This window comes from Rhipicephalus microplus, chromosome 8 (assembly GCF_043290135.1).
Source record: "Rhipicephalus microplus isolate Deutch F79 chromosome 8, USDA_Rmic, whole genome shotgun sequence".
Classification (NCBI taxonomy): Eukaryota; Metazoa; Arthropoda; class Arachnida; order Ixodida; family Ixodidae; genus Rhipicephalus; species Rhipicephalus microplus.
The window spans coordinates 91,667,610-91,695,416 of NC_134707.1; the positions used below are offsets into that span (position 1 = coordinate 91,667,610).

Consider the following 27,807-nt stretch of genomic DNA (forward strand, 5'->3'; position numbering starts at 1 on the left):
GCTTCCTTCGGGTCTGCAGCTGAATACCTTACCCACTAGACCACCGGGGCTGGGCAATTAATGTAATAAAAATAAAGACAGAGTTGATGTGATCTTCACTTTAAAGCCGGTCGAGCATATCAGTAGACAACCGACTTAAAAAGCTAAAAGAAGCTAGGTTATTACAAGCTCACGTGTGGCTCCAGCCTGGTCAAGTAGTGCAAGCTGATCAGATTATTTTATACGCATAAAAGCTGCCGCTTACCGTTTGCCACATCAATTTCTTGGCAGTTGAACAGGCACTATGAAAGTCACGAGTTGAACTGGTGCCTTCTCAGAATCAACTATATAGCTTATTTCCGAATAGACGCGTCAATCAGTTTTATTGACAGACGCCCGCGGGGAAGATCGGCTACGCGCACTACGTTTGCTTTTGCTGAGGAGCAGTACTGAAGCCTAGCGGCACAATAATCTATCAGCTTTATCGCGCAGACTGAGCACACACCCCGGTAGAACAGAAAGTGGTATTACGCCGTGGCTACAATGTCTCGCATTCAATTTCATGGCGATCAGGACGTATCCACTCACCGCCTCATTGCCGCCGTGATGTGAGCGCCCCTGGCGACCACCTGTCTTAATATTCACCTGCAATATTTTATAGAAGTGAAATGAACAGCACGAGAATGCTGCATGTGCACCCTTGCTGCCTTCTAGTGTGGAAATTTTCATGCACCGGGTGGAACGAAAACTTCTGCCCGAAAGAGCACAAACGCCCATGAACACGCCTGTTGGAGGCACGTACTGAGTTGGAAAAAAGATGCCCCGACAATCACGCTAACATCGCTGCACTGTTAAAATATTCACTGAGTGGCTTCGCTGACGTGTTCACACGCCGTGTTTTTTTATAACTGCTGCGAAAGTCCAACATGCATTTCCTACGCCACGTGCGTTCTAGTAGAGAATTTTATCAACGCTGCTTACACGCACTCCGCACTGTTCTCATTCATGGCCACCGTAGGGTAAGCTTCGGAAAAACTCGTCTGCACCGAGCCCCGCCGCGGTGGTCTAGTGGCTAAGGTATTCGGCTGCTGACCCGCAGGTCGCGGGTTCAAATCCCGGCTGCGGCAGCTGCATTTCCGGTGGAGGCTGAAATGTTGTAGGCCCGTGTGCTCAGATTTGGGTGCACGTTAAATAACCCCAGGTGGTCAAAATTTCCGGAGCCCTCCACTACGGCGTCTCTCATAATTAAATGGTGGTTTTGGAACGTTAAACCCCACGAACCAATCAATCAATCAATCGTTGGCCCCGAGAAGCTCGCGTCATCTTGCATAGCACCTCTCGTGTCATTTCACCATTTCATAGAACTCTATGATACAAGTGCTGCCCGGCACTTCTTTGGACGTCGGCAAAGCTCAACGAATACAGTTCTGTAGGCCGACAGCATAGGTAGGTCGCCGCTGTGCTAACAAATCCAGTGTCTGACGATGTCTTTGACTAAAAAAATTCACAATTAAACTTATGCGCATCATTTCCTGTGCTCGTGTAACAGATTGTACTAATTAGACAAGCCTTACGCATCCTCATCCTTTTTGTGAGTATCACTAGAGAGGGCAGGTAGCATCGCCAAAGAGTACCGGACCAACTAACAGTTCTTAGGGTTGTTCTCGGGGTCCTAGGCTGCTTGTCGCTGCCAGTAGTTATGGAATGAACTGGAGCCAAAATACTTTTGTGAAGTTGCAGGACGGTACAGTACCTAGCGCTTCCCTCTAATAAAAGAATGCGTTTCAGTGCAGCGCTTTTTTAATAGATCGCAGACACCATCACGGCACAACTAACATTTGGACTGACGCAAGCGTTCGGATTCACTAAGGCGAACATGGTCTTCTTTTCTCCTCTGCCCAGTGTCTTCTGCATTTTATAACAGCGTGGATCTTCATTGCAGAATATAAGTTAGTTTCACAGTAAGCCAACTTTAAGTCCGCTAGATTATTGAAGTGACTGATGTTTGATAGCCATGTGATATAAACCCTCAGTTCTTACATTCTTCCAATGTCGTAACAAAGCGCCATGAAAGAGAGGTTTTCATAAGTGCACAATATTGGCATCAGATTTAGTGCATTAAATGTCGAACCTAATTCCAATATCTAGTTGAGGACAGTAGCTATGTCTTCATGCATCAGGGCACTGGCAGATCTAGGCAAAAAAAGAGGAAATAAACGGCTAGCGGTGTCTCCACGTTCATCTGCTTGTATTTTTATGATACAGCAAGCACCATGACATGCCTCTGCTCTAACTTTAGGAACCCAGAGATCTTCTAGGAGCCCCTTGCTGATTGGCTTTTGTGCAAATCATAAAAAATGTCCCTGCAATTTGTTTTATTCGGGTGGCTTACTGAAGCATTGTCAGCTTGAGAAGCCAAGGATAGCCAATGTTAATTGTTTCACAAGTTGGTGTAGCAATCAATATGACATAGCTCTTAAGTTACTACGGCGTCTCTCATAATCATGTTATTGATTTGGGTCGTTGACAACGCATATCAATCATCATCCTGAGTTACTCTATATATTTATATTCTGGAAATACATGCATTCATCATACACAAGATATTGAAAGAATACCTGGGATACTATTTAGTATAGATGTCTTCGATACTATACTGAATTGTGTGGTAGTCAAAGACATGTAGCCTTTCTGTGTGATAAAGAATGCTAAGCATACTTCGCAAGTTAATCTCTCTACGCATTTACTGAAGATTTCCTGATAATATGCTTGACTGATTCGTCGTATTGAACAACTTTCAGAAACTGCAATTATACTTTGTGTTGAGTCCCGGTTACTCAGACATAGGCCCAGAGTAAAGAACACCAACCGGTTGAAATTTTATCAGCCTTCCACAACAGCATACCCTATAAAAATTTGAAAGCGAATCCACAGTAATTTCTGGTTCCTTGTGCCAAAGACTTGTCTCTGGTGCACTCATGATATTAAGCGCTGCAAAAAGTAAATAAAATGAGTGCAATATACCCATACATTGTGTGTTCTTTAACCTAATACATGCCTGTTTGAGTTCATCTCCGCAAATTTCGAAAATAACTGATGAGGTATTGCTTCGGTCATTTAAAGGTTATCATGAACGCCATTTTATATACAATAATAGACACTAAGGAAGTTGTATGACAACAAAACGACACACATTTAGCTTGAAGCATGCTGAGTTTCTGGCTGCTTATTTACGGATGCATGCGTATTTTAAGAGGCTGGGCCACTCCCTACTTACGTGAATACTTCCAGTGAAAACTTTAGCAGGTATACCACATATATACATACCATTTCTCATCGGCTTTAGGAGATTGCGAAGGATATTGGAGTAATGCCACATTGTATTATTTTTCATAGTACATGCTTACAAACCCCATGTATTTGCACCTCACTACGCGGGGGATTCCTGGAGTAGCGTGCATTAAAGCAATAAGGACAAAGATGAATCCGACGGCACGAACCTTGTCTCAGGTATTGGTGTTCAAGTCTTCTCAGAAGTGGTAAGTATTTTTAACTACAGTGTCGTTAAACTGATTATATGCCTCGCAATTACATCATTGAACTTCAGTTACAAATATTTTCAGTGGAAACACTTCCAGAGCGCTCAAACCTTCAACACATTTCTGTGTTTATTGTGATAAGCGTTGCACTGCTGAGGTATATGTGACTATGAACGAAAAAAATGAGTGCTCTTGCAGCCCGAAATTCATTTCATTATCTAACGTGGTTGCTTGGGCGAGTTGGTACGAAATAATGCACATAAAAAACAGCGCCAATAACGAGGGACAAGAAAAGCAGGAGAGAGAGAGCGGCACTGACTTACATTAGGATTTATTTGCTGGAACCATGCAATATATATTTGAGCAGTATCTAATAAAAAGAGAAAAGACAAATCAAACAAAACAGAATTCACCAACAACCTAGTAATCATAGTGATAACGCGCCATGAACATCAAGTGTGCCAACGTTCTGAAAAAAATTTATTTCTCTTTGTGATAGAGCAATTGAAGGCCTGCTGACACACGCAATGCGCAGCTTTTCTATTTCTGCAGCTTCATTAATTTCGGGTATCATCTGGTCCTGATTACGCCTCCTTTTGCGAACTCTCCTTTTGAGCAGGGCCGCACCACATTTGTAGGGTGCAGTGTGTAATGCTAGCTACATTGTTGAAATACTGTCTATCCTTTACCCAACGTGTATATGGCTGGGTTGCGATGTCGGTCCGGGTTAACTTAAGTTCAGTAGAGACAACTGGCAATCATAAATGAATATTTTCATTTGTTCACTGATGATAATTTTTATATTATTGCTAATATTATTATTACAATCATATATGAGAACTTTTTCTTCATTCCTCAAAATTTCTCTGAAAATATAAGGTACCCCTCTTTATAACCCTTTCAGACGCTATGTACACACTCGTGTGCACCACTCATTCTCGTTATTTGCATCTAGTAGAGGCTAAGAAAGAGCAAGATATAACGTACATTAGAGGAATGCTCCTCCATAATTAATTTGTCTTCATTTAACCTCAATTTGCAGTGTACTAATAAATATGATCACTTTTCTGAAGGCACTACCACGTTTGAGGAGTAGTGCAATGTGCCGCTTCCGACAAGCATTGTGAAAAGAAGAAATTTTCTTGCTCACAATTGGCATAATGAAAAATGAATTTGCACTACATATCTAGCCTCACATTAGATTCTATTTACGCCAAAAGCAAGCATCAATTACTTCGGAATAAATTGATATTTAATTGCATCCTAATTAAAAGGAGTTATATTGACACACATACATTCCACAACTATCTCGTTTTGTTGCAATGCAATATTGAGTACCTTGAAGTAACGTTATAATGATTTGACACATTTACAGACACCTCTTAAAAGTTGGCGTCTGAAAGGGTTAGTCCAAAAACACACATTTCATAATAACGTAAACAGATTCCTCAGATAACATAACTAAATGATTTGCCATGCGGGCCGGCACCTTCCAGAATAGATTAAAGCGCGAACGGACAACACTAAAAAAGAAAAGACGAGGACACGAGTGTTCACTGCCAACCAGTTTTATCTGATAAAAAATACATGAGAATATAAAGATCGGTACCACGAAGGCGCACCGGCACCCACATTAAGTGAGAAAAATGAGAAAGCTTATCCTAAATTGTGCTCGATCAATTGTAACTCACTCACTCACAAAAGTGCCAAGGCTTGGATAACACATGAGTTGTGTATGGGCTGTAGTATGTGCCATATTTAATTAACAATTCGGTGTGTCAACTAAAGTGCATGTGAGCATGGCCCTAACTCATAAATTATCGGTGCACGTTCCCTATCGCGCAAGGCAAGAGAAATGTTTTAAGGTGAGAAGAAATGTTGTCGAAGCCACAAGAAGGAAAATTGAGAGAGGAAAACTATTGGATAGAGTGTGCCACCGCGTCATCAGTGTAGGTTTTCTTTCACACTATGCACGCCAAGCGAGCTGCGTGTTTGGGACTCGCTCGATGGATTCCGTGCCGTCCGGTTCTACTCCCGCGATCTTCGACGACAGCGCAGCTCTGGCGGACCGGCTCGCCCTCCGCCATCGCCTGACGCCGACAAGAGCACCCGCTGAGTGGTGCCCCGTCCTCGGACTCTTTCGACCGTGTCCGCATCTTTCCTACCTGTTCGCATCTTTCCTACCAGTGACACAAGGATGTAAAATCCTTGTGTCACTGTCGCTGGCCTCTTCTCTATCGCTATCCCTTTTTTATTTCTATTCCTTTTAATCTCTCCTTACCCCCATTCCTCAATAGCCACTGTTGAGGTGTCGCGCTGTGAAGCAGACAGTTACGGGGCTCACTTTTATCTTCGTTTCTTTCCTTTAAGAATCACTTAATGGGTCACCAACGCACGCTTTTTGTGAACGACAGCATCACCGGAAGGGCGATTAATTACACCACCATCATTTGAAAAAAATCACATTCACTGGAAATGCGCACGTATGTGTCAGCTCTGCTGCTTATCGGTTCAAAGCGTGCTGGGTTTGTTGTACCAACCAAACACTGTTATTCTCCAGCCAACTGGAAGTTCAAATGCGTGTTATACTTTCGCACGAGGGAACTATTTTTTACCGGGTGCTATTGGTTCATCAATTAGTAATTGTTGGCCATTTCGGTATGCGGTAAACAGCACCTCATGTTTCTAAATGAAATATCTGCCGAGTTCCTGCACAGCACTGCTAATTAAATTGTACCATTTGTGCAGTTATATAAGTAAACCTTATCTACCAGTTTACATGCATCTACAGAAAGGCGCTTTCTAACAAATTGTGATCACTACCGCATCTGCATGAAACACTGTGTGTGAATCAAAATGCATGTGATATACAGCACATACGTTAAACTATCCTGGTAAAATTTACTCCTGCCCTGTTTCCTATGAGCGTTTTGGACCTGTACCCATGGGATTAAATCATCCCATATCCTTGTGAAATAAATCCTCGAGGAGAGTATATGCTCTTAACGAGGTGAAGTCTGGCACCACCACATGAAGGAACAGTTATATACCAATAGCATGCCTTTCGCATTGATATGGCAGACACCTCTACATGCGACTACTGCGGAGCTGAAGAGACCATTGAACACGTCCTGTGCAGCTGCGCTTGCTACGACACACAGCGATGCCAGCTCCGAATGGTTTTGAATCAACTTGACTCCAGACCATTTTGGGTGCAGAAGATTCCAGGACCTTGGGCATCCGCCTCAGTTGCGCAGAAAGCGACTAAAGCACTCCTACTTTGCTTAAAGTAAACAAACCTGAGCGACCACCTGTAGACTGTGTGCGCTCCCCCGAGTGTGCTCGTGATTGTGTGTACGTTCTTATCTCTCTACAACCTCTTTTATCCACTTCATTCCTTCCCCAGTGCAGGGTAGCAAACCAGATGTGCGTCTGGTTAACCTCCCTGCTTTTCTTTGCATCTTTATCTCTCTCTGACAGGGTCTGAGAAGGGGCATGCGAGTAGGTCAGCAATCTCTTCACTTCTTCACTTCTCTTTATTACCTTAAAGACCCCGGTTAGGCGGTATTACACAACGGGTGGGTTAGCAAATGTGGGTTGTAGAGAGTGATCTTCACAACGAACAATATACAGTTATGTTGTCCGCAAAAGGTGATGTACGCGTGATGGATGCAATGTCACAGGGGAGGCCATTCCATTACGCTGCTGCGCGAAAATATACTGATGCGGCAAAGACATTAGTGGGAGCACGTGTGAGTGTGAATGATGAAGGATGGGTAGTGCGGTGAGAAATGCGCGATGACGGGATGATGGGAGGAGCTTGATTGAAGGAACTGTAAATAGTTTGCGAATTAAACAAAGACTGACAACGAGGCGACGCACACAAACATCAGTAACATCAGTTTCACTTTTTAGGGATGATATACTTCTATCATATCAGTCTGAAAATGAATGAGTCTGGTGGTATGATTTTGTACAGAATCTAGGTGGGTAATAAGGTATGCCTGGTGTACGCTCTAGATGCGCTGCATATTGTAGTTTTGATCGGATGAGAAATTTGTACGCGAGAAGTACTATGTCTAGGGGTGCGTAACACAAACGACGCTTTAGATAACTGAGGCACCTGTTCGCGGGTGATATAAGGTTGTTGATATGTGCGTTCCAGGAAAGGTTAGATGATAAGGTGACACCTAGGTATTTATATGATTCAACATGCTCAACAGTGGAATTAGAGGTTAAATATGAGGATCATAAAAGGTGACGCTGCCGAATACTGGAAATGACTTTGCATTTAGTGGGATTAAGCTTCATGGGCCAAACATTACACCACTCTTGCACAAGATTAAAGTCCTGATTGAGGGCAGTTTGATCAGCAATGTTAAAATTTGCGGTAGATGACACAGTTGTAAACAAATGAAATAATATTAGACGATACATGGATGGTAGGTTGTTAATATATATTCGTAAGAGGAGGGGTGAGAGTCTTATCTGCTGAAAAAAACAGGGGAATATTGCCGGTAGGCGCATTATTTATGCATTATAGGATGCGAAGCAGCTGTTTGACTCACGCGTGTAACGCCGTACTTATGTGCGTCCGTGCAAACACGCCACAACGCGTCCACCTCGCCGGAGTAGTGGGAGCAGCGCTATGGAAGGCACGTCGCCGCTACGCATGAACGTAACGCTCCTCTCACATGCTTCCTTCACAGGAGCACGCTGACGCCACTCTTTTACTCACCCGCAGCATGCTCGTTGCAGCGCCCACAGCTTCCGGCTGCTCAGCCCGCTCGCAACACATTTCTCTTTCGCTTCACCTCCTCCCCCACTCGCAACGTTCGACCGCACGTCTAGTTGAAACACTCTTTCCACTTGTTTATCTGCGATAAATTTTACACAAAACCCAATCCACCACTGCGTCTCTGCGTTTCAAACAAACGTTTACTCGAGTAAACGCTGCACTAAGCTTCGCTTCAAATCGTTCTTCCAGCACCCGCATCGACGCCCGTTAGAACGGGGCCAACGCCTTGCGCCCCACTGTTGCTTCGCATCCCATCAGAATTTCCTTTGGGGATATGGTTCATAGTTTTCTTTTTTGTTTCTTCTTTCCAGGAGCTATGATTATGAGTATGTGGATTACACGCCAATATGGAAAAATAACAAGAAAGTTAGAGGGTTCACGTCTTTTAATAAGAGTAAGCAATCTAAATTTGTTACATTTTCGATTCCAAACATACAGTAAAACAGCTTCTGAGTTTGGGGCATTCTGTGCAGCTAGGTATTGAGATTGTATTCACTATTCTAGCTTTTATGATATGTGGCAGTATATAAAAAACAGCATGATTAATGCGTATTCTGCAGGTAATTAGGAAAGCTCACCAACACACTGGTTCATATTGCTATGAAATACGCGCCTCCGATGCGATGTCTGAGAAAAAGCGTAAAGAGGTAGGCCTTTTTAATACCAAACAATTCAGCGCGACAAGTCATTGTGTCAACGCATCTGCTTACTTTTTTCATAATTTTGTGCACATTTCATTTTTATTCCACTGTCATAAGAACCACTTAATTATTCACTGCAAAATGCAAGTGCTTGGTTATACTAGCGGCAATCTAAAGTCGCAAAACAACAATATGATCATGAGGGACGCCCTACAGAAGTGCTCCTAAGTTTCGACGATATGATGTTGTCATGCAGTAACAACGAACCGAAATACGTGCAGTCAACTGTATATCAAGAGTCATTCAGTCGATGATGAATGGGCATAAAGTACATATCAGATTGTCTTGCATTTTTTTTCGCACGAAGTGAATTTAGTAATTCAGTAATCGTTAAGTTCGATAGAAAGTGTTCTTTTTATTGGAATGTGCTTCATTTTAGGCTGAAAAAAAAACAGAGATGGAGACAACACCCATTGCTGGGCCAGCTTGCTTGCATATTTGCTTGCTCGCTTGATCTTTCCTATATAGCTTTTACCCATTTCGGGGAATTAGCTATAAAACCAGTGGTCAATATACGGGAAAATTGACTTCAGATGAGAAAAAAATCGGAAATTATCGGTGAATTGCTGACTATAAAAATGTTAATTTTATTTTATTTTATTGTTCTAATGCGGTCTTTGTCTTTCTATCGCTCCGACTGCGCGCGCGTCAAAGACCGGTGCCACTCTTAGACATCACACACGACCGTGACGGTTATTGAGCGGGGCATCGACCTTCAAAGCGCGTCCTTCGCACCATCTTACGGGTGATAAAGAGGATGTCAAAGTACGTCCGAGTTCTCCATAATGTGTATATAATTTGTGTACGGAAATTATTCGATGAAAATGTCGCTGAACACAGTACGTAGGCCGACTCATTTAACGCGGTGTGTGGGGAAGCTAGGAGGAGCGTTTTTTTTTATAACTAGTGTTGCAATTCGGAAAATATTGCGATTACATTATTTTTTATTATGGCTCAGATATATATATATATATATATATATATATATATATATATATATATATATATATATATAGCGTGCGTATGTGTGTGTGCGTGAGTGCGTGTGTGTGTGTACGTAACGTAACGGTGGCGGGAAAAGAAACCAGCGGAAAACATATATTATAGGCTATTTCGAACAAAACATGAATGGAAGAAAAGTAAGACAGACAAAAAATCAGTAGGTCAAGCTCCTCCACGGGCTAAGCAATGCCTACTTTAATGTTACTCAACCAGGAATGTCCTGAATCCAAAGCGATTATGAAGGATGAATGATGGTGTTGAATTATCAAACGTTTTTTTTTACATGAAAGAAGATTGAAATAGTGATAACAAAGTACGGCCTCAATGCGACGTCACAGCTGTATTCGGACCGCAGTTTTATGACGCCTGAGCGGCTGGTCCCACTGCTGTAAAAAGGTTTACTTCTCACTTCAAATATTTGCGGTATATTTAGTCAGTCAATAGTAACCATTTTCTTGAATTTGCAAATAAATATTTCAAAATATCAGGGATTCTAGGTTTTTTTTTCAAAATCGGTGCTTTAGTATTTCAAATGTTTTCAACGTCTACAACGTAACCGCTATAACTATGGCAAATCAGTTTGTCAAGACATCCTTTATTATTGCGATGTTTTTATACCACGGTTCCTGCGAACAATGTTGAGAGAAGTTGTTATTAGGCTGGCGTATACTAGAATATTGTTTAGATTAACAAAAACACCACAGAGATCTATAGAACCCCTACACATAATAAATAAATCCCGTTTGACCAATTAAGGTATTTCTACATTGCTTGTTCACCAGATACATCTGCGCGATGTTATTTTGCTCAAAAAAAAAAGAGAGACCTTACATCGTGGTCTAGTGTTGAAACGTTTTGCTAAAACAGCTTAGTATTTATCAAGCGCTTGAATTGCAGGCACGGGTGAAAAAACAACGTATACGCTTCACCACATATATAAGGATTGTGCTATTGTAAACAAGACAAAGAATACAAAAAGAGGAGGTAAGTACCGTATACTAGCTCAAAATTAAAACGCGATATGTGAAGGAACTCCGCGTGAGAATATAATTGTTATTACAAGCACACAGAGAGGCTCATTCAGCATCAAAACGTGGGAAAGATTTTATGAGATGTACATACATCGTGGCAGTGGTGTGCGTGGACGTGCGCAGTAGCTTGTTTTAATAAACCACTACATAGATATATCGACAGTTGTCAAAAGAAGGCCTCTCCTCATGCGCTAAACACATACGACTGGTCGAAGAAGCATGACTGAATATTACGAAGTCAAGGGATACTTGTTAATGACATCGTCGCACTCTCTCATGGTAGTACAAATGAGTACAAAGGCGTACAGGGCCTTTACTTTTCCACGGACAACGAAAGATTTCTTTTCGCTAAAAGTTGCCTGTACAGCACAACGACCCCAAACATTGCCAAATTTTCTGCCTTCCTACGCCTGAGCAGCACTGCAGTGCACACCTCATTGTGTGAAGTGTTGTTCTACACAAACTTGATGAGTATGTTAGTATTACACTAACCATGCTGATTAAAAGGTTCTCTTTAGTTAGAGACATCAGCATGCGAGAAAAGCGACCTGTTAATGTTGTGTGGACGCGTGACCTCGAATGTCTCATACTTCAGCAGTAACAGCAATTATTCCAAGAGTGGCAGCGTTAAAATTTCAGCCGTCAGAATGAAATGGGGGGTGCTTTTTCATGTGGCGTTGCTTTGCTAAACTGTTGTTTGTGAGAGAATCTTTTTTCGTGAAAACGTACATTATTCTTTTTGGAACTGCGCTTGTTAAGAAAGCGCAATAAGTAGTTGCATTGATATGACGGTCTTTCACTTTCGATTGCAAATCGTCGTTTAATGGCGCAGCGTGAAATATACTATATTCCGGCAAACGTCTGACGTGTACAGCAACTAATCGGGAAATCGCATCCACATATCAGATTCTACCAGTGCGAGGAACATTATGTTGCAAGTTTTTTACACATCCCATGTCATGATGCGTAGGCTACTGCCAAAGTGCTGCACGAACAGTCAAAAACCGCCTGCGCATAACGGCAGACAAATCAATCTTGAACTTACTGCAACTAATTAGAAGTTTCGCATAACTTGAACTGAAGGTTCATTGTACACCATCACCATTTCTTTTCCTGATGCTTGACAACGCAGTTATTACATTCGCTCAATTTTTAACACTTGGAGGGCTCACTAACCTTCCTTATCATGAAGTTCCTGTGTCGTCAGGGAATCACACAACCACACCGCACCTTTAGAGACACCGGCAATCCAGGCTGACCTCTTTCTAAAACCACTAGCACGAAGATTTCCTGTTGGATCTCAGAGTGTATGTACAGACGCAATCAGGCAAAGGATAACTAAGCTGATCAATACATCACATTGAACCGCGATGCTATGCATCGTGTTCACATGTTCTGGAAAATGATAAGAATTCGGAAGTCAGAAAACAGTAGTTATGGACACGTTAGAGCATGAGATGTGTGATTATAAACCGCATTGAGATTACGACAATGATACTACTTGAGTGTCTGCTAACATTACATAAGTGAAATTATCGGATATACGGGGGTTGATAATTATGGGTGGCGAGGAGAGGTAGACAAGAGTAGTAGAGTGTATGCTTTATTAAATGGAGCCTCCCTTTTACATTTCTAAGGAGCCACCTTTGGGCGGTATAATGCTCAGCCTCAAAAAAAAAAACTGCAAAATTACGCTTGTCATGGGCAGAATTGGTCTTCTTAAATGTTTTTCTAACTTTAATTATGCAGAGCATCAAATTGCGACCCAATAATGGTCATAGAGAAAAACAAATCAGTGACAAAACGCTAGAGAATGCAACTCGAACACAAGACACCCAAACACCTATCATAGCGTATCTTGCACAGCAGCACAGTTGCGGTGACACGGTGCATATACCTGCATGAAGCATAAATAGAAGACTAAATACTACAGTAGGTTAACTTTGATTATGAAAAGAGAAAATTACTATAATGTATTATCGTCCTGCGGTATAAATGTTCTCTGGGTCAAGGTATGTAAATCAAAAACCGCGGCTCTCAGCCAACATAAATATGAAAAAAAAAACACATTTGCGAATTCGTGATTCAGTTTTACTCCCATTACAATCTGATTGTTGCTCACAGAATACGATAATATTAAAAATATTCGCTAAATAATGATAGACGTTTTTAGACAAAGACGATGCAACGGTACTAGTGCCTCTCAGTGCATTGAACGGTGTCGGAAAACGTAATTTTGTTAGAAAAGCTAATCAATAACTCTGTTTTCACAGGTTACAAGCAAGTATGTGAAGTGTGGGTGAACGATCAGTTCTTTGACAGAAACACCGACGGCCTCAAATTTTGCACAGCAAATTTCTGGAAGTACTGCAAACCCCATACCCCAAAACAATACTTTATTTCCGAGTGTGACGAAAGAATTGGCAAAGTTATTTTAGTCTAGTGAGCAAGGTCTCGAACTTATAGGAAAAATGAGCAAGTATTTTTGTGGGCAATATCTCAATAAAATAATATGAAGTGTTGATTCATGAAGTATTTACTCTTGTGTAGGGACGTGGACAAAAATTATTTCAGGGAGTTACCTCCTTGAGTTCCCGGGGCAGGGTGAAGAGATATTTTTTGCATGGTCATCATTTCTTCATTATGCCATTGCGAGAAAAAATGGGGGTCGGGCATGCAATCGACGTGCCAACCTCTGGCTACGCCACTGCTTCTGCGGAATGGCAGACGTTTTGTACCGTGAGCTACACTCGCCCAGATTGAGCAGTCTCGCGTGGCTTATGGAGAGCGACGCTGCGCATTCCCCAGGAGCAGTGACGTCACACGTCGCATATCTGGCGTGCCAGATAAGAACTGGAAGCTCCCTTATTGACGCACTCCTAGTGAACCACAGTTTTATTCGCGTGAACTCGATCACTAGTTCGTCTGTCCGAAGCTGACGTTACTTATACCCTGAGGTAGTCGAGTTAAGTCAATTCTAAGTTTTCTATTTAGGCAATTGGACATAATGCTTGCAGCAAAGTTTCAAATAAGCCCCCATACTTACTGCCCTTTTGAAAGTAATACAGCTGATTCAATTTGAAAAGCTTTAGACATGCCATGGTTATTGTCGTATTAACATCAATGCCAGAATGTTTTCGAACATTCGTGCCTAATTGAGTATTTTTTATAGTTGCGCAGATAATCGCTCGTCGTTGTCTTCATAACAGAATAATATTCTGTGCGTCTTGCTGATTACTAGTAAAAAAAACCTACCAGAGAACTGACTGATAGCCTAGAGATTCCTCTATACGATCTCTATCAGGTCATTTGTTACTAGTCCAGTGACCATTCCACTTTTACATTGCAGCACAGTGGCAACACAGTAGTTATATACAGCATCTTTCAGTAGGTGGTAACCATAATGGAACAGCGTGGCCAACAGGAGCACAATAATTGCCACGGTGGTCTATTCGCTTCTGGATTTTGGTCTCGCGGGAGACGTTAGCTCGGGGACTGCACTCTCAACTGCACTGCCGTACCCGCTGTTTCTTTGAGTAGATCGTTTTCTTCTGATTGGAACTTTTTCGAACAAACAGCCTGGCGATGGTCAACTGACACCTGCAACTAATGTTTTTGAGTGCAATGATGAAGTTGTAGTAGTACCGACCCAATCGACACGGCCAGGAAGGCCAACGAGCATGCCCATGCCGCTGACTGCATTGCTGGTACGAAAGTGAAACTTGTGTGAGTGTTTCCGCTCGTAATCTGCAGTGTCCTCCGTGCGATATTAATTAGTTCGGGTGCGTCTTTCGATACCTCGATAAACGCGTCTCTATCGAGCATTTAGAAGTATGCAGCAACAGCTTACAGAATATCGCGGTGTCTCATCGATGGCCCGGGGGTGTACGACGGAGGCTTTGTTGTTAAAATCGCAGTCCAGGTCATCGGTGAAGATTGCATCAACTTTGCGGGTTTGGTCTTGCAAACAAGTAGACTTGCGAACCCGCCAGACAACCTCTCCATAGCAATCGAGTTTTAAACGAATAATCATCATTCAGCTTCGCTCGGTAAAGAGTGTTACATACAATTACATTTTTTCTCTGCGGCGATTGAGCGCTGCTAGAAGTGCTGCTTTGTGTCTGAGCGTGCTTCGGCCACCCGTGAAAAAGACGTTACATTTTAAAACAATCTTAAATAGAAGGGCACGCCTGCTCTTGTCCTTGTTAAAATTGCTGATTTCTGCCACGCTCGCATCGCCAACAACACATGATATAATTACTGCAGAACAGCTCCTGAAATTTCTACTTAGGCAGACATGGTACATGGTATGTACATGGTATGTAATAAAAATGAAAAGTAGCATAAATTACCAAACTTCAGATAATAGTGCTCAGACAGCTGATAAGGGTATATGCTGGGCACCAGCATATCCTGTATCGCAGTAAGGGGGTCTTGACGGGCAGGCGCTGGTGTGGTTGGGAGAGAGGGCACGTTCCACCTTATTGCGTGCCCTGGCTAATGCAAATGACTGCAGTTGGTGCAGTTAGTGTCGGTTCAGTGAGAGCGGCATCAAGAAGTAGTTCATATTATTACTGCGCAAGGCTGTCGCTTGATTATCAGAATATAGCGAATATTTATTCGCTGAATATATGTAGCGTTCACAGGGCCACAAAGATTAACGTAACAAATGCAAGGTGGATGAGTTTAAGTTTCCGCGCGTGATAAAACGAAAACTTTAAGGAGCTCCGTGTACAGTGTCTGCACTACCTTAGGTGACAGCATTTAGTGAACCTGCCCTAAACAGTGACAGCAGGTTTCAGTTATAAATTTGTGATAAGCAGTGAGCTACGTGCGCGTTTGTCTTGATCAGCAAACTGCGTATGTATGCACGTACAAATAAAGCCTTAGACTCATATATCTTGCACAACTAAGCTGTGTTCACGAGATGCGCTTACTCAGGGTGATACGGAGGCTGTGTCATCGGAGGTCTTCGCAGAAGGTTTTGGGAACCTTCGTGGTATGGGGGCCTTCGCGGTTGTCTTTGAAACGTCGCCACTCCTGGTGTAAGTCTTCCACGCTTGTAGCCTCCACTCATTGAATGACTGAAGTATTGGCAAAGCGCTGAAACAGAGTTGCATGCTTATAGAAGAGTGGCCCATAGGGAAGGCATAGCAGAAATAACTGCCAGAAAAGTGTTTGCAGCACATGCACGATGTACGAAGGCTTGAGGCGCCTTTCCATTCTGAGTTTGACTATCCCCTTCTTATTTTCACTTCGAGCACTTAAGATAGTTAGGAAAGCTAGCACTTTTGTTTATGGGTCGGTGATTTCATAAAGGCACTAGCAGTACTTCACCAGTACCCAGCACTGACGGCAGAGAAAAGCGGCCGCAGTCTCTGCCGCTCAAAAGTGAAAACTAGTTTTGCTTTGCAATAAGAAAATCCCGACGTTTCATGTGCAGCTTGGACCATTTATCAGATGTCACTGTGAGGTGGCACAGAAAAACAGAGTTATAATGCCTTCTCTGCGAGACAAAGAAACAGGTGATTAAGCTTGTTTTGGTCGACGTGCCATCGCCCATCGTATTACAGACTCGATAGCGCACCTGTATTCAGGTTGATGCTTTCGGGTGTTGCCTAAGTATACCAGGACAGCGAAAAAAAAAAAGATTTCCCATGTCGATTCCCACTTTTGCTGGGAATTCACGTTCTGTAAAGCGTCTGAAGGGAAGGTGACCATGTTTTAAATTTTTTGTTCAGCGATACGTGATGTATTGACGCTAAATGCGTACATATGTCGGTTCAGCAGCCGCAATGTTGGCACATGACAAGTCTTCGGCACTTGCGCATTGGCATCAACAGGAAAATGAGTATAAAAACACCAAAGCTGATAACCTGATATGAACCTCTAGTGTAGCTTTAGACACTGCTACATAACTCAACTTCATCAGAGTATACCTAACTATACCATGGATGTTAACTCGACGTCACGGCTGTATCGTAGGAGGCATATATAATGTTCAATATATTGGAAAGCTAGTACTGCCACCACTATTGATGGTCATGAAGTTTATAGGATCTAATTGAAAAGTAGTTGCGAGACCTTGCGTGACAATGTGGTAGAATATGTGATCACCACGCAGAATGACGTGGTTCTATTCATGCTGGTACCTTGACACTCATTCTTCGCATTGGTCGGCTTGACCCCACTAATGTCAGTTTTTTCTTAACTCTCGCGCGTTAAAATTACCCGCGTGTGTTCTCTCCGATCCTGCGTAGATACTAAGTGTTAAACACCTGTGGCACATACCCCTCGTGTGTATGCGCCACTGTTTGGCGGAAAGTGTTTGGCGACGTATGCGACGGGATTGTGACATTATTCATGCCTTGATCAGCGCATCATATCTTTCCAACCATCTTGACCTCCCATAATAATTTTCGTTCAAGACAATTGAGGTAAGAGGTTCATCACGAGAGCACCCAGACGTAGCCCCACCGTGGTGGTCTAGTGGCTAGGGTACTCGGCTGCTGACCCGCATGTTGAGAGATTGAATCAGAGCGGCGACGATAGCATTATTGATGGAGATGCAAATGCTTTAGGCCCGTTTGCTGAGAGTTGGGTGCACTTTAAAGAACCTCAGTTTGTCGAAATTTCATGAGTTACGGTGTCTCTCACAATCAAATGGCGGTTTTGGGATGTTAAACACCACATATCTATCAACCAGCACCCAAACTTAGGTGGTTAGACACGTAGATGATAGATAGATAGATAGATAGATAGATAGATAGATAAATAGATAGATAGATAGATAGATAGATAGATAGATACCCAAAGTGCTTGCAGTACACAAAAAATGCTTCGCATTTAAAACCTGCTTGTGGAAACTTGGAAAGCTTCGAAAGCTCTCGAAGTTGATTAATAGGCGTAAGGTATCCGAAGTAAGAAGGTATAACATGAAGAAAATTGAACACGCTCTGAAAAGTGAAGGAATTCGCGTCAAAGCAGAAAATAGGAAACTTGGGATAGGCGAAAATTTGATGTATGCACTAAGGGACAAAGAAGGCAAAATAACTACCTAGATGGATAGGATAGATAAAATAGCGGAGGAGTTTTACAGAGATCTGTACAGTAGCCGGGACAACCACGACGTCAGTACTATAAGAACTAGCAGTAACCCAGATGACACCCCACCAGTAATGATAGAAGAAGTCAGAAAATCTTTGGAGAGCATGCAAAGAGGCAAATCTGCTGGTGAGATTCAGGTAACATCAGATCTGCTGAAATATGGAGGACAGATTGTGCTAGAAAAACTAGCCACACTGTTCACGAGGTTTCTCCTGACGGGAAGAATACCAGAGTCTTGGAAAAATGCTAACACCAACCTAAAACATAAGAAAGGAGGTGACAAGGACTTGAGAAATTACAGGCCGATCAGCTTGCTCTCTGTAGTAGACAAGCTGTTTACAAAGGTAATTCCTAACAGAGGAAAGAAAACATTAGAACTCAATCATTGAAAGGAACAAGCAGGATTTCGAACAGGCAACTCAACAATTGACCACATTCACACTATCAATCAGGTAAGAGATAAATGCTCAGAATAAAGCCAACCGCTATACATAGCCTTCATTGATTACGAGGAGGCGTTAGATTCAGTAGAAGATATCAGCAGTCACGCAGACATTGTAGAATCAGGGCGTCGATGAAGCATATATAAACACCCTGGAAGAAATATACAGGGGATCAACTGCTACCATAGTGCTTCATAAAGTAAGCAACAGAATACCAATTAAGAAGGGTGTAACGCAGGGGGACAAAATCTCCCCAATGCTCTTTACCGCGTGCTAACAGGAGGTTTTCAGAAGACTAGAATGGGAACAGTAGCTAGGGATAAGAGTTAATGAAGAGTACCTTAGTAACCTGTGCTTCGCCGATGGCATTGAATTGCTGAGTAACTCAGGGGATGAATTGTGACTCATGATCACGGAGTTAGACAAGGAGAGCAGAAAGGTGGGTATGAAAATTTATCTGTAGAATACTAAGGTAATGTACAACAACCTCGGAAGAGCAGCAGCGCTTCGAGATAGGTAATAGTGCACTTCAAGTTGTAAGAGAGTATGTCTACTTAGTGCAGGTAATAACCGTGGAGCCGAACCACGAGATTGAAGTATCTAGAAGAATAAGAATGGGGTGGAGCACATTTGGCAAGCACTCTCAAAGTATTACAGGTATGTTACCACTATCCCTCAAGAGGAAGCTGTATAAGAGCTGCATCTTTCACTTTCACTTTCACTTTATTTTCTTAAAGACGCCGAGTGGGGGCATTACATAGGGGTGGGTGTACAGTAAGGATAGATGATACATGACCATTCAGGATGAGAGGTGCCCTTTTACAGCATCAATGAAAGCATCTGGGTTGGTGGTGGCAACGACGGCGTAGGGAAGGCCGTTCCAGTCTACAATGGTGCGTGGGAAAAAAGAAGAGTAGGTGAGAGTACGGGTTTGAGGACGAGCAACACTTAAGCAATGGCCTGTACGAAGGGATATGCGAGCAGGCGGTGAGATGTAAGGTGGCTGATTGAGTGAAGTGTAATACATTTTGTGAAACAGGGATAGGCTGGCAGTGCGACCGTGACAAGAGAGGGTGGGCAGGCCAGTTGCCGCCTTTAATAAGGATACACTAACGTTATACGAATATGATGAGTGAATGAACCTGATGGCGCGGTTCTGCACCATGTCTAATGCGCCTATCATCTTGCCGGTATTTAGCTACGGTGCAGAAACCTGGAGACTTACAAAGAGGGTTCAGCTTAAATTGAGGACGATGCAGCGAGCAATAGAAGGAAAAAGGGTAGGTGTAACCATAAGAGAGAAGAAGAGAGCAGAGTGGATTAGGGGACAAACGGGAGTTGAGGATATCATAGTTGAAATCAAGAAGAGGAAATGAACATGGGCCGGGCATGTAGCGCGTAGACAGGATAACCGCTGGTCATTAAGGGTAACTGACTGGATGCCCAGAGAAAGCAAGTGGGTTAGGGGGAGACAGAAGTTTAGGTGGGCAGATGAGATTAAGAAGCTTGCGGGTATAAATTGGCAGCAGCAAGCACAGGACCGAGTTAACTGGCGGAACATGGGAGAGGCCTCTGTCCAGCAGTGGACGTAGTCAAGCTGCTGATGCTGATGATGATGATGATGATGATGAGCTGGATGATGATGATGATGACGATGACAACGACGATGACGACGATGATAATAATGATGAGGATGATGATGATGATGTGGAAACTTACTCCAAAGTCAATGAGGCCGGAAGTATCGAAAGCAACGCAGTGATTGTTGACCTCGTTGTGACCGACCATTGCATTCGCCTGTCAGCGGAACTATTAGGCGCAGGTTAAGGGGAACCCGAATGGTCGAAATTGCCGCAGCCCTCCAGTTCTATAGCAATAGGATCGTTCGAGACGTTAAGCCCCCGCAATCAATAATAACTGGAGCACAAATGCTTGCAATGACAACAATAAGTTTGTGATAGCTGTCCAACGCAAGCCAGCAAAGGACAATACGGTGAATTGTATTCAGCTTAGCAGCTCTTGAAGCTTGGAATGCCCCCCGATTGTCCGCGAAAGTGTACAGGTATTTGCCGCATAGAAAGGGAGAGAGAGAGAGAGCCAGTGCGAATACTGAAAAAAAGAAAGGCAGGCAACTTTACCAGGACATGTAGGCTTCTTTGCACTGACTTAAAATGAATGGGGACGGAAATCCAGACAAATAGAACAACGGTAGGTGTGAAGAAGCTCCTAGCTTATCACAGTAATATTATGCTTAGTATAATTCAGTAAAAGGGTGCACAACGGAACTGAGCAAAAACGCAAGAGGAGGAGAGACAGCGAAACGCCTCAATACCCTACACATTGTATTTTATCAGGATTATAGGGACGGGTAATCAGTGTGAGGAGGACCGATGACATAGCGATGAGGAGGGACAGAGAAGGAACAGCTAGAAGTGAGAAGGCACAACATAGCATATTAGAGTATAGCCTCACAAGACGTGCTTCATAACCCCGATAATGCCGAGGCAATCGCCTGGTAAATTACTAGTTCACAAGCGAACCCCACCGCTCCACCCAAAAAAAGAAAGAGTCTATGAAAGCATGCCAGAATTTAACATGTCTATTCAGCGCGCTAGCGAACGCAGAGTATAGTTTGGAAAAATAATTAGAGCAAGGAGTTCATAATACAATTATATATTTTGAGTTGATGCTGTGAAACACCACTTAAATATACCCACTTGGCTGGTTCGACAACTCAACTTAGATAAGCTGAAGCACGTTGTGAAAATAAATAATCAATTATACTCCATTACCAGCACTCCACACCATTTACTAACATTTAGAGTCACTCAATACTTAGAAGCTTTAGGTATCCCTCAAGGTAGACTTGCGCTAACGAGCCCTTCCTCTGCGCTGTTCGTAATGGCATGCCTTCTCGGCGACAGTATTCATACACGCCTCACTTCTTAGATGTTGCCACCTTTTACCACATCTTCCTATGTCAACTGATGTCACTATATTGTAATCCAACCCGTGTCTTTGGTCGTCCTAATAACACTCGCTTGTACAGCTCAACTTATTTAGTCACTGAGTGAAATACCTTCATTTGAACCCAGTAAATTTTCGTAAAGATGCAAAATAGTGTAAAGGCAGTGCGGCCCCTTCTTTTTGTCCTCTGTCTGTCCTCTCTGAAGCGGACGGCACATCGCTGTTGCCGAGCTAGACTTCAACGCCACCTGGTGATGTTTTCGTTTGTTTAGAGCCCATCTTGGTCGCCGTCTTTGCTACAGATCTTTCATTGCGCTGGCGAGAACTGCATGCGTCCCGTGTATACCTAGCTTCTCCGTGCACGCTGTGTTTTGACATAGCTACAAAGCCAGCCTGACTTTTCTTCACCGTGGGAGGGTACTGCGCTTTAACCTGTAGAAACAATCTTAGCGTTGTCAAAAAGCCATTCGTCACAACAACCTGTACTCATGACGATTAAACAGAAACGCATAAATGCTGCGAAATTGAATAAAAAATGAGGCCAGTGTCCTGATTTTGAATTAAAAAAAGTTATGAGCACCTTTTTATGTGTGCGCAATTTGTCAGGTGCTGAGACAATTTGAACAATAGATCAGTTTTTTTGAAAAGATTACGGTATCTCTTTGACACTCTAGCATATTTTCTACGGAATCTTTCCTTATCACCAATACGCGGCGTGGTATACTTATGCTAAGAGTTAAATGGTTTAACGTCACCGGTATACTTCGTGCACCCAATATTAGGAAAGCGTACTGATTAACACACGGACAAGCAGCAAATTTTGATTTCAGAACATCAGTTAATTAGAACCGTTCTTTTGATTAAGCATGGAACTCAGTCACAAACATTTTGCCTCAGGATTGAAAATATCTACACTAATTTGCTAGAAATTAGGCGTTTATTTCAAACTAGGACTTGACATCTTCATTGCTGATGGTCAAGTGGGCACTTCATGATACAAAGATATGCTACCTTCTCAGAAAGTATGCTACCCGATTAATGGCGTTGGAGAACTACGTGATATTTTCAAGTGCGTATTGCTTTAGATGTTGATTCCTTGAAGTTATATTAGCGCGAGAGCTGCTACAAATGCGTCTGTGCGTGTTTATTACACATATCGGCACAGAGGTGGTAATAAAGCACCAACAGCCTCTCGTACCTTGAAAATATACTGCCGCTCCATGTTCCTGCCAATTTCTGTGCGTTATAATTAATGTTCTCTGAAAATTCACAATGCAATATCTACAAAAACAACTTAGCTTTCATGCACCGCCGCGGTGGTCTATTGGCTAAGGCACTCGGCTTCTGACCCGCAGGTCGCGAGATTGAATCCCGGCTGTGGCGGCTGCATTTTCGATGAAGGCGAAAATGTTGTAGTCCCGTGTGCTCAGATTTGGCTGCACGTTATTGCACCCCAGGTGGTCCAAATTTCCGGAGCCCTCCACTATGGCGTCTCTCATATTCATATGGTGGTTTTAGGACGCTAAACCCCACATATTTATCTAACTTAGCTTTCATAGCACTTGCTGCATAGCGCAATGCTAGCGTTCAGTCACGAAGGTGGAATTTACCCTTATCTGCAACGGTAATTCGCAATCCAGACTTTTTAGAACAGTTTCGCATTATCTAGTTAGGTTTGTAAGATTATCGATATATCTGAAACTATCATACGTTTCCTATGCTTAACAATTAATGTTTTGGTGCTCCACTGTGCCCTGAGAATAGGGCTGGTGGACAAACGGCAGCATCCCGCTTTCACCACTGAACTGTATTTCGCGTCTTTCACAATCAGATACGTGGCTTCTGAGACTCAGTAGTTTCAAACATCTGCACTTGGACATTTGCACCTACATGTTCTCGCCTGATTTACCACGGGCTTTCTACATATGCGGTTGATTGAGTATGTCGGTATACGAGATGCGTGCCCTGACCACGTTCAATTCTTTTTTATTTCAACTATGTTATCCTTGACGCCCGTTTGATCCTCGAATCACTCTCTCTTTTTACTATCTTTGAAGGTTCCTTCTCTTTAGCACCTTGCTGCTTCAGCCTCAATTCAATTTGAACCCTCGTTGTAAGCATCTGGGTTTGTGCTGCGTAAGTGGGACTATGGAATTGGAAAATGGACTATGAACTATGCAGTGAGGTCATCTTGTGCTAGTGTGAATAAGCTAGTGTGTATAATACATTATCGGCAAAGCCACACTGTGATTGTTTTTCCTCACGTAGAGCCCTAGACAAAACAATACAACCAGTCTACTCACATCCGCACATCTTGCCCGAAATAGTCGGTGAAACAGGCATACGTTTTGAAGACACTTAAACGTTAACGGCACATTAAAGGCCTCGCTATAGTACATTCTGGCCTCCGAATTTATATTCAACAGCCTTGAGCAGGAAAATTTAGCCAGGGCACGTTAAGGTATTCAAGCTTGCTGATTAGCTTAAGAAAAAAGTAACACACGCCTTAAACCCCCAAGGCTCCCTGAAGCCATCATTTAACATCTTCGCTTCCGTCTGGCCACTGTCATTCAAAGCGAGAAATGTCCAGTGGTGGTATTCTCGTCAGCATACAATAAGTGCACATTCACGAAAGGCATTTCCCCGAGAACTAACGCAAGGATGCTTTCATAAAGGACTTAATTTTATCTCTAAGATTATAATAAAAAACAAAAACAATGAATGTTGTAGACGCCTACTCGCACAATAAATTGCGTTGTAGAATTATCCAACGAGTGTTAAACCATCTCAATCTTAGCGTTTCCGATAAAGTACATTTGTTTTGCATGCGCCAACGTCTTCCAGAGACATCTGCTTATATCTGCCTATACGTTGTAATTGCTTGTGTTTAAAAAGAGAAGCGCGGTACTGAAATGACGAGGTCAGGACGGAGAGAACACCGGCAATCGCAGCATTCTACCCTTGCTAATTGCATTTGTTTGCTAATTTAGCACTTGGTTATGAATATAAACAAGCGGCACCTTGATCTTGGGATCTGCACAGAATATTGCAAAACAAGAGATAAAGAAAAAAGATATGGTAAATTGAATAATAGTATCACTGATGTAGACTCTCAGGTATGTGTTTTACAATATATATATATATATATATATATATATATATATATATATATATATATATATATATATATATATATATATATATATATATATATTGTTAAGGCGTTTATTAGCCGGCAACGAGCGAGAATACACAATGGCGACAGTCACAGCCAAGCACGGGCCCTCAGCGCGAGCGGCGTTCTTGTTGGGTAGCCCCACTAGAAGGTACTCAAGAGTTCGACCCATTTCATAGTTCGGAGGCTTCGCTACAATTACCCCGGGGTCGAAGAGGGAGCCGCCTGGCGACCTAACAGCTTGTTATTATGAGCGGGTCATAATAAGGCTTCAGGCGCTCCACGTTGACGATGTCTCGCCCACGGCGGCGCATGTCCGAAGATTGTTCAACGGGTTCGATCTGATAGTTGACAGGTGAGGTGCGCTCGATGACACGGTAGGGGCCTACGTCCCAGAGGTCGGGATCGAGAGCCATACAAGCGCACCAGGAAGGAACGTGGGCTCAGAAGTGGTGGAGCCATTCCGGATACTCTTCTGCCGCTCTTGTTCTTGCGTCGTAAAAGTCTTGGCAAGCTCGCGACACTCTTCAGCAAGCCTGGCTGTCTCGGAAATAGGTGTAGACTCAGATGGATCCGGCGTGTACGGGAGTATCGTGTCCATGGTGTGCGACGGGTGCCTTTCGTACAGCAAGTAGAAAGGTGAAAAACCAGTCGTGCTCGGAGGGGCGGTGTTGTAGGCGTAGGTGACGAAGGGCAGTATATTATCCCAATTAGTGTGGTTGGCAGCGACGTACATAGAAAGCATGTCGCCGAGGGTGCGGTTTAAGCGTTCGGTGAGGCCATTCGTCTGTGGTTGGTAAGCAGTAGTTTTGCGGTGGACAGAATGGCACTCCGTCAGAATGGCTTCGACGACACTTAGCAGCAGCGGCAGCAAGCCGTGAACATCGTCTCAAAAACTGCTCTTTTTGCAGTGTCGTCTACGTCCGGACCCGCAGTGAACGGAGTGCAAGAAGTGTTTCGCCGGACCGCTTACTGCGAATTTCACGTGGATCTGCCCTTGGGACGAGGATTCACCCGCAAGTCGTCTCTGCACATGCGCATCTAGCCAGCTCGGCACAAGAAAAGCGGAGCACGGCGATCCGCCCACCACTTAGCAGCAGCGGCAGCAAGCCGTGAACATCGTCTCAAAAACTGCTCTTTTTGCAGTGTCGTCTACGTCCGGACCCGCAGTGAACGGAGTGCAAGAAGTGTTTCGCCGGACCGCTTACTGCGAATTTCACGTGGATCTGCCCTTGGGACGAGGATTCACCCGCAAGTCGTCTCTGCACATGCGCATCTAGCCAGCTCGGCACAAGAAAAGCGGAGCACGGCGATCCGCCCACCACTTAGCAGCAGCGGCAGCAAGCCGTGAACATCGTCTCAAAAACTGCTCTTTTTGCAGGTTAGTGTTACTGTGTTTCAATAATATTCAGTTGCAATAGTATTTCTACTGCTGCTGCTGTCGCTGCTGCTGCTATTGGTTTTACTTGTGTACCGCTGGGCACCGTATTGTGGTTGCATAGCTACACTTGAAACAATGTCTCTTTCTTGTAACACATGTAATCTGCTCATCTCTCCTGACGAGCCCTTTGTGGAATGTTGTAAGTGCGAGAACGGTTATCATTTTGGAAAATGCGCTGGCCTAACAGAAAAGTCGTTCAAGGCAAAGAACGAGGCCGCAAAGAAATCATGGCAGTGTCCGTCGTGTAGAAGTGCTAGTGGTGGCAACATGTGCAGTAAAGACAGTAATGATTCTGAAACAGAAATTAAGCTTGCCCTCATGTCAATTAACCAGAAGTTAGAACGGCTGATGCCCCTGACAAAAAAAGTTGAAAGCATTGAAGAGTCTCTTACCTTCATATCTACAAAGTTCGATGAATTTGAGCAAAAGTTCTGCCATCAAGAAGCCGATTTAAAAGACATAAAAAAAAAGGTGTCTGAGCTTGAAAAAAAAGATGACCTAAATCAAGTAATCTGTGCCCAACTTGAAAAAGAGATGCATGACCTTGAATTTAGAAGCAGGCAGCTAAACTTGGAACTGCATGGTATTAGAGAAGTAGCAAATGAGAATCTTATGGTCACATTAAATGATGTAGCTGACAAACTTCAAGTGCCTCACTTAATGGAATCGGATGTTGCGAATGTTCATCGAATTCCTGCAAAACATGGCAAGGTGCCAGGCATCATTGTCCGCTTTACAAAGCAAGCGATAAGGGACCAGTGGATCAGGAATAAAAAGAACCTTAAGGATAGCCACCCACCAATTTTCATGCAAGAAAATCTGACACGCCGCAATAGAGAACTGCTCCAAGCAACGAAAGAATGCGCCAAAGATAAAGGCTACAAGTTTGTTTGGTATCTCAACGGAAAAGTTCTCGTTCGGAAAAGCGAGGGAGTAAATGCCGTGCATGTGAAGGGAAAGAGCGACTTAGAGCACCTATAGTGCTTCCCGTTGAATGCTTTGTTTTCTTTTGAAATGTAATCACGATGGAGCACATGAGTTATTTTCTTCCGAGTGATCTTAATAAAATTACTTCATGTACTACTAAGCCAACATCGTTTAAAGCCATTCACTTAAATGTACGCTCTGTAAAAAACAAGACCATGCGTTTGGAGGAATTTTTCGGTGAATTTTCATTTACTTTTTCTTTGATCATGCTCACTGAAACTTGGAGCACCAATGATTCTGACACCTTTACGATGACTCACTATAAAACTTATTCTCTGAACCGCTCCAGCCTGCGAGGAGGTGGAGTTGCTTTGCTGGTGCCTAACAATATAGAATGCGATAAGCTGGACTCGTACTCTCTGATTACTGATGATTTTGAAATCATATCAGTCTGTACTGGTCAGTTCGTGTTTTCGGTGTGCTATCGTCCCCCTAAGGGAAATGCGCTCAAGTTTTTCCAGTTTTACGATAATTTCCTTTCATTTATAACGGACAGTAAATACACATTAATAGCTGGTGGGGATTTTAATATTGATTTGTTGAAGGATAATTATTTTGCTATGAATTTTAACACAACTCTGGCTTCGAACGGATTCGTTAACCTTATAAAAATTCCAACAAGGGTTACACCAGAGGG

The 27,807-nt window shown here is 43.1% G+C and overlaps 2 protein-coding genes across 5 annotated transcripts in view; both read left to right on the forward strand.

The window, feature by feature from the left end:
• LOC119184752 (uncharacterized) overlaps positions 1-13,574 on the forward strand; it is a 35,018-nt gene extending 21,444 nt beyond the window's left edge. For all 4 annotated transcript variants that reach the window (XM_075872320.1, XM_075872318.1, XM_075872319.1 and 1 more), the window contains 4 exons: positions 3,376-3,518; positions 8,628-8,710; positions 10,917-11,003; positions 13,324-13,574. In XM_075872320.1, the coding sequence (XP_075728435.1) occupies positions 3,376-3,518; positions 8,628-8,710; positions 10,917-11,003; positions 13,324-13,493 (483 nt within the window). In that variant the 3' untranslated portion in view covers positions 13,494-13,574. The remainder of the gene's footprint in view (positions 1-3,375; positions 3,519-8,627; positions 8,711-10,916; positions 11,004-13,323) is intronic.
• A 12,876-nt stretch (positions 13,575-26,450) lies between these two features.
• LOC142768313 (uncharacterized) lies at positions 26,451-27,164 on the forward strand. The gene has a single exon (XM_075870282.1). The coding sequence runs from the start codon at positions 26,451-26,453 to the stop codon at positions 27,162-27,164; it is 714 nt and encodes a 237-aa protein (XP_075726397.1).
• The last annotated feature ends 643 nt before the right edge of the window (positions 27,165-27,807 follow it).

What these genes read in the sequence shown, in the direction of transcription:
- LOC142768313 (XM_075870282.1), top strand. Translation starts at nt 26,451, where the DNA reads ATGTGCAGTAAAGACAGTAATGATTCTGAAACAGAAATTAAGCTTGCC.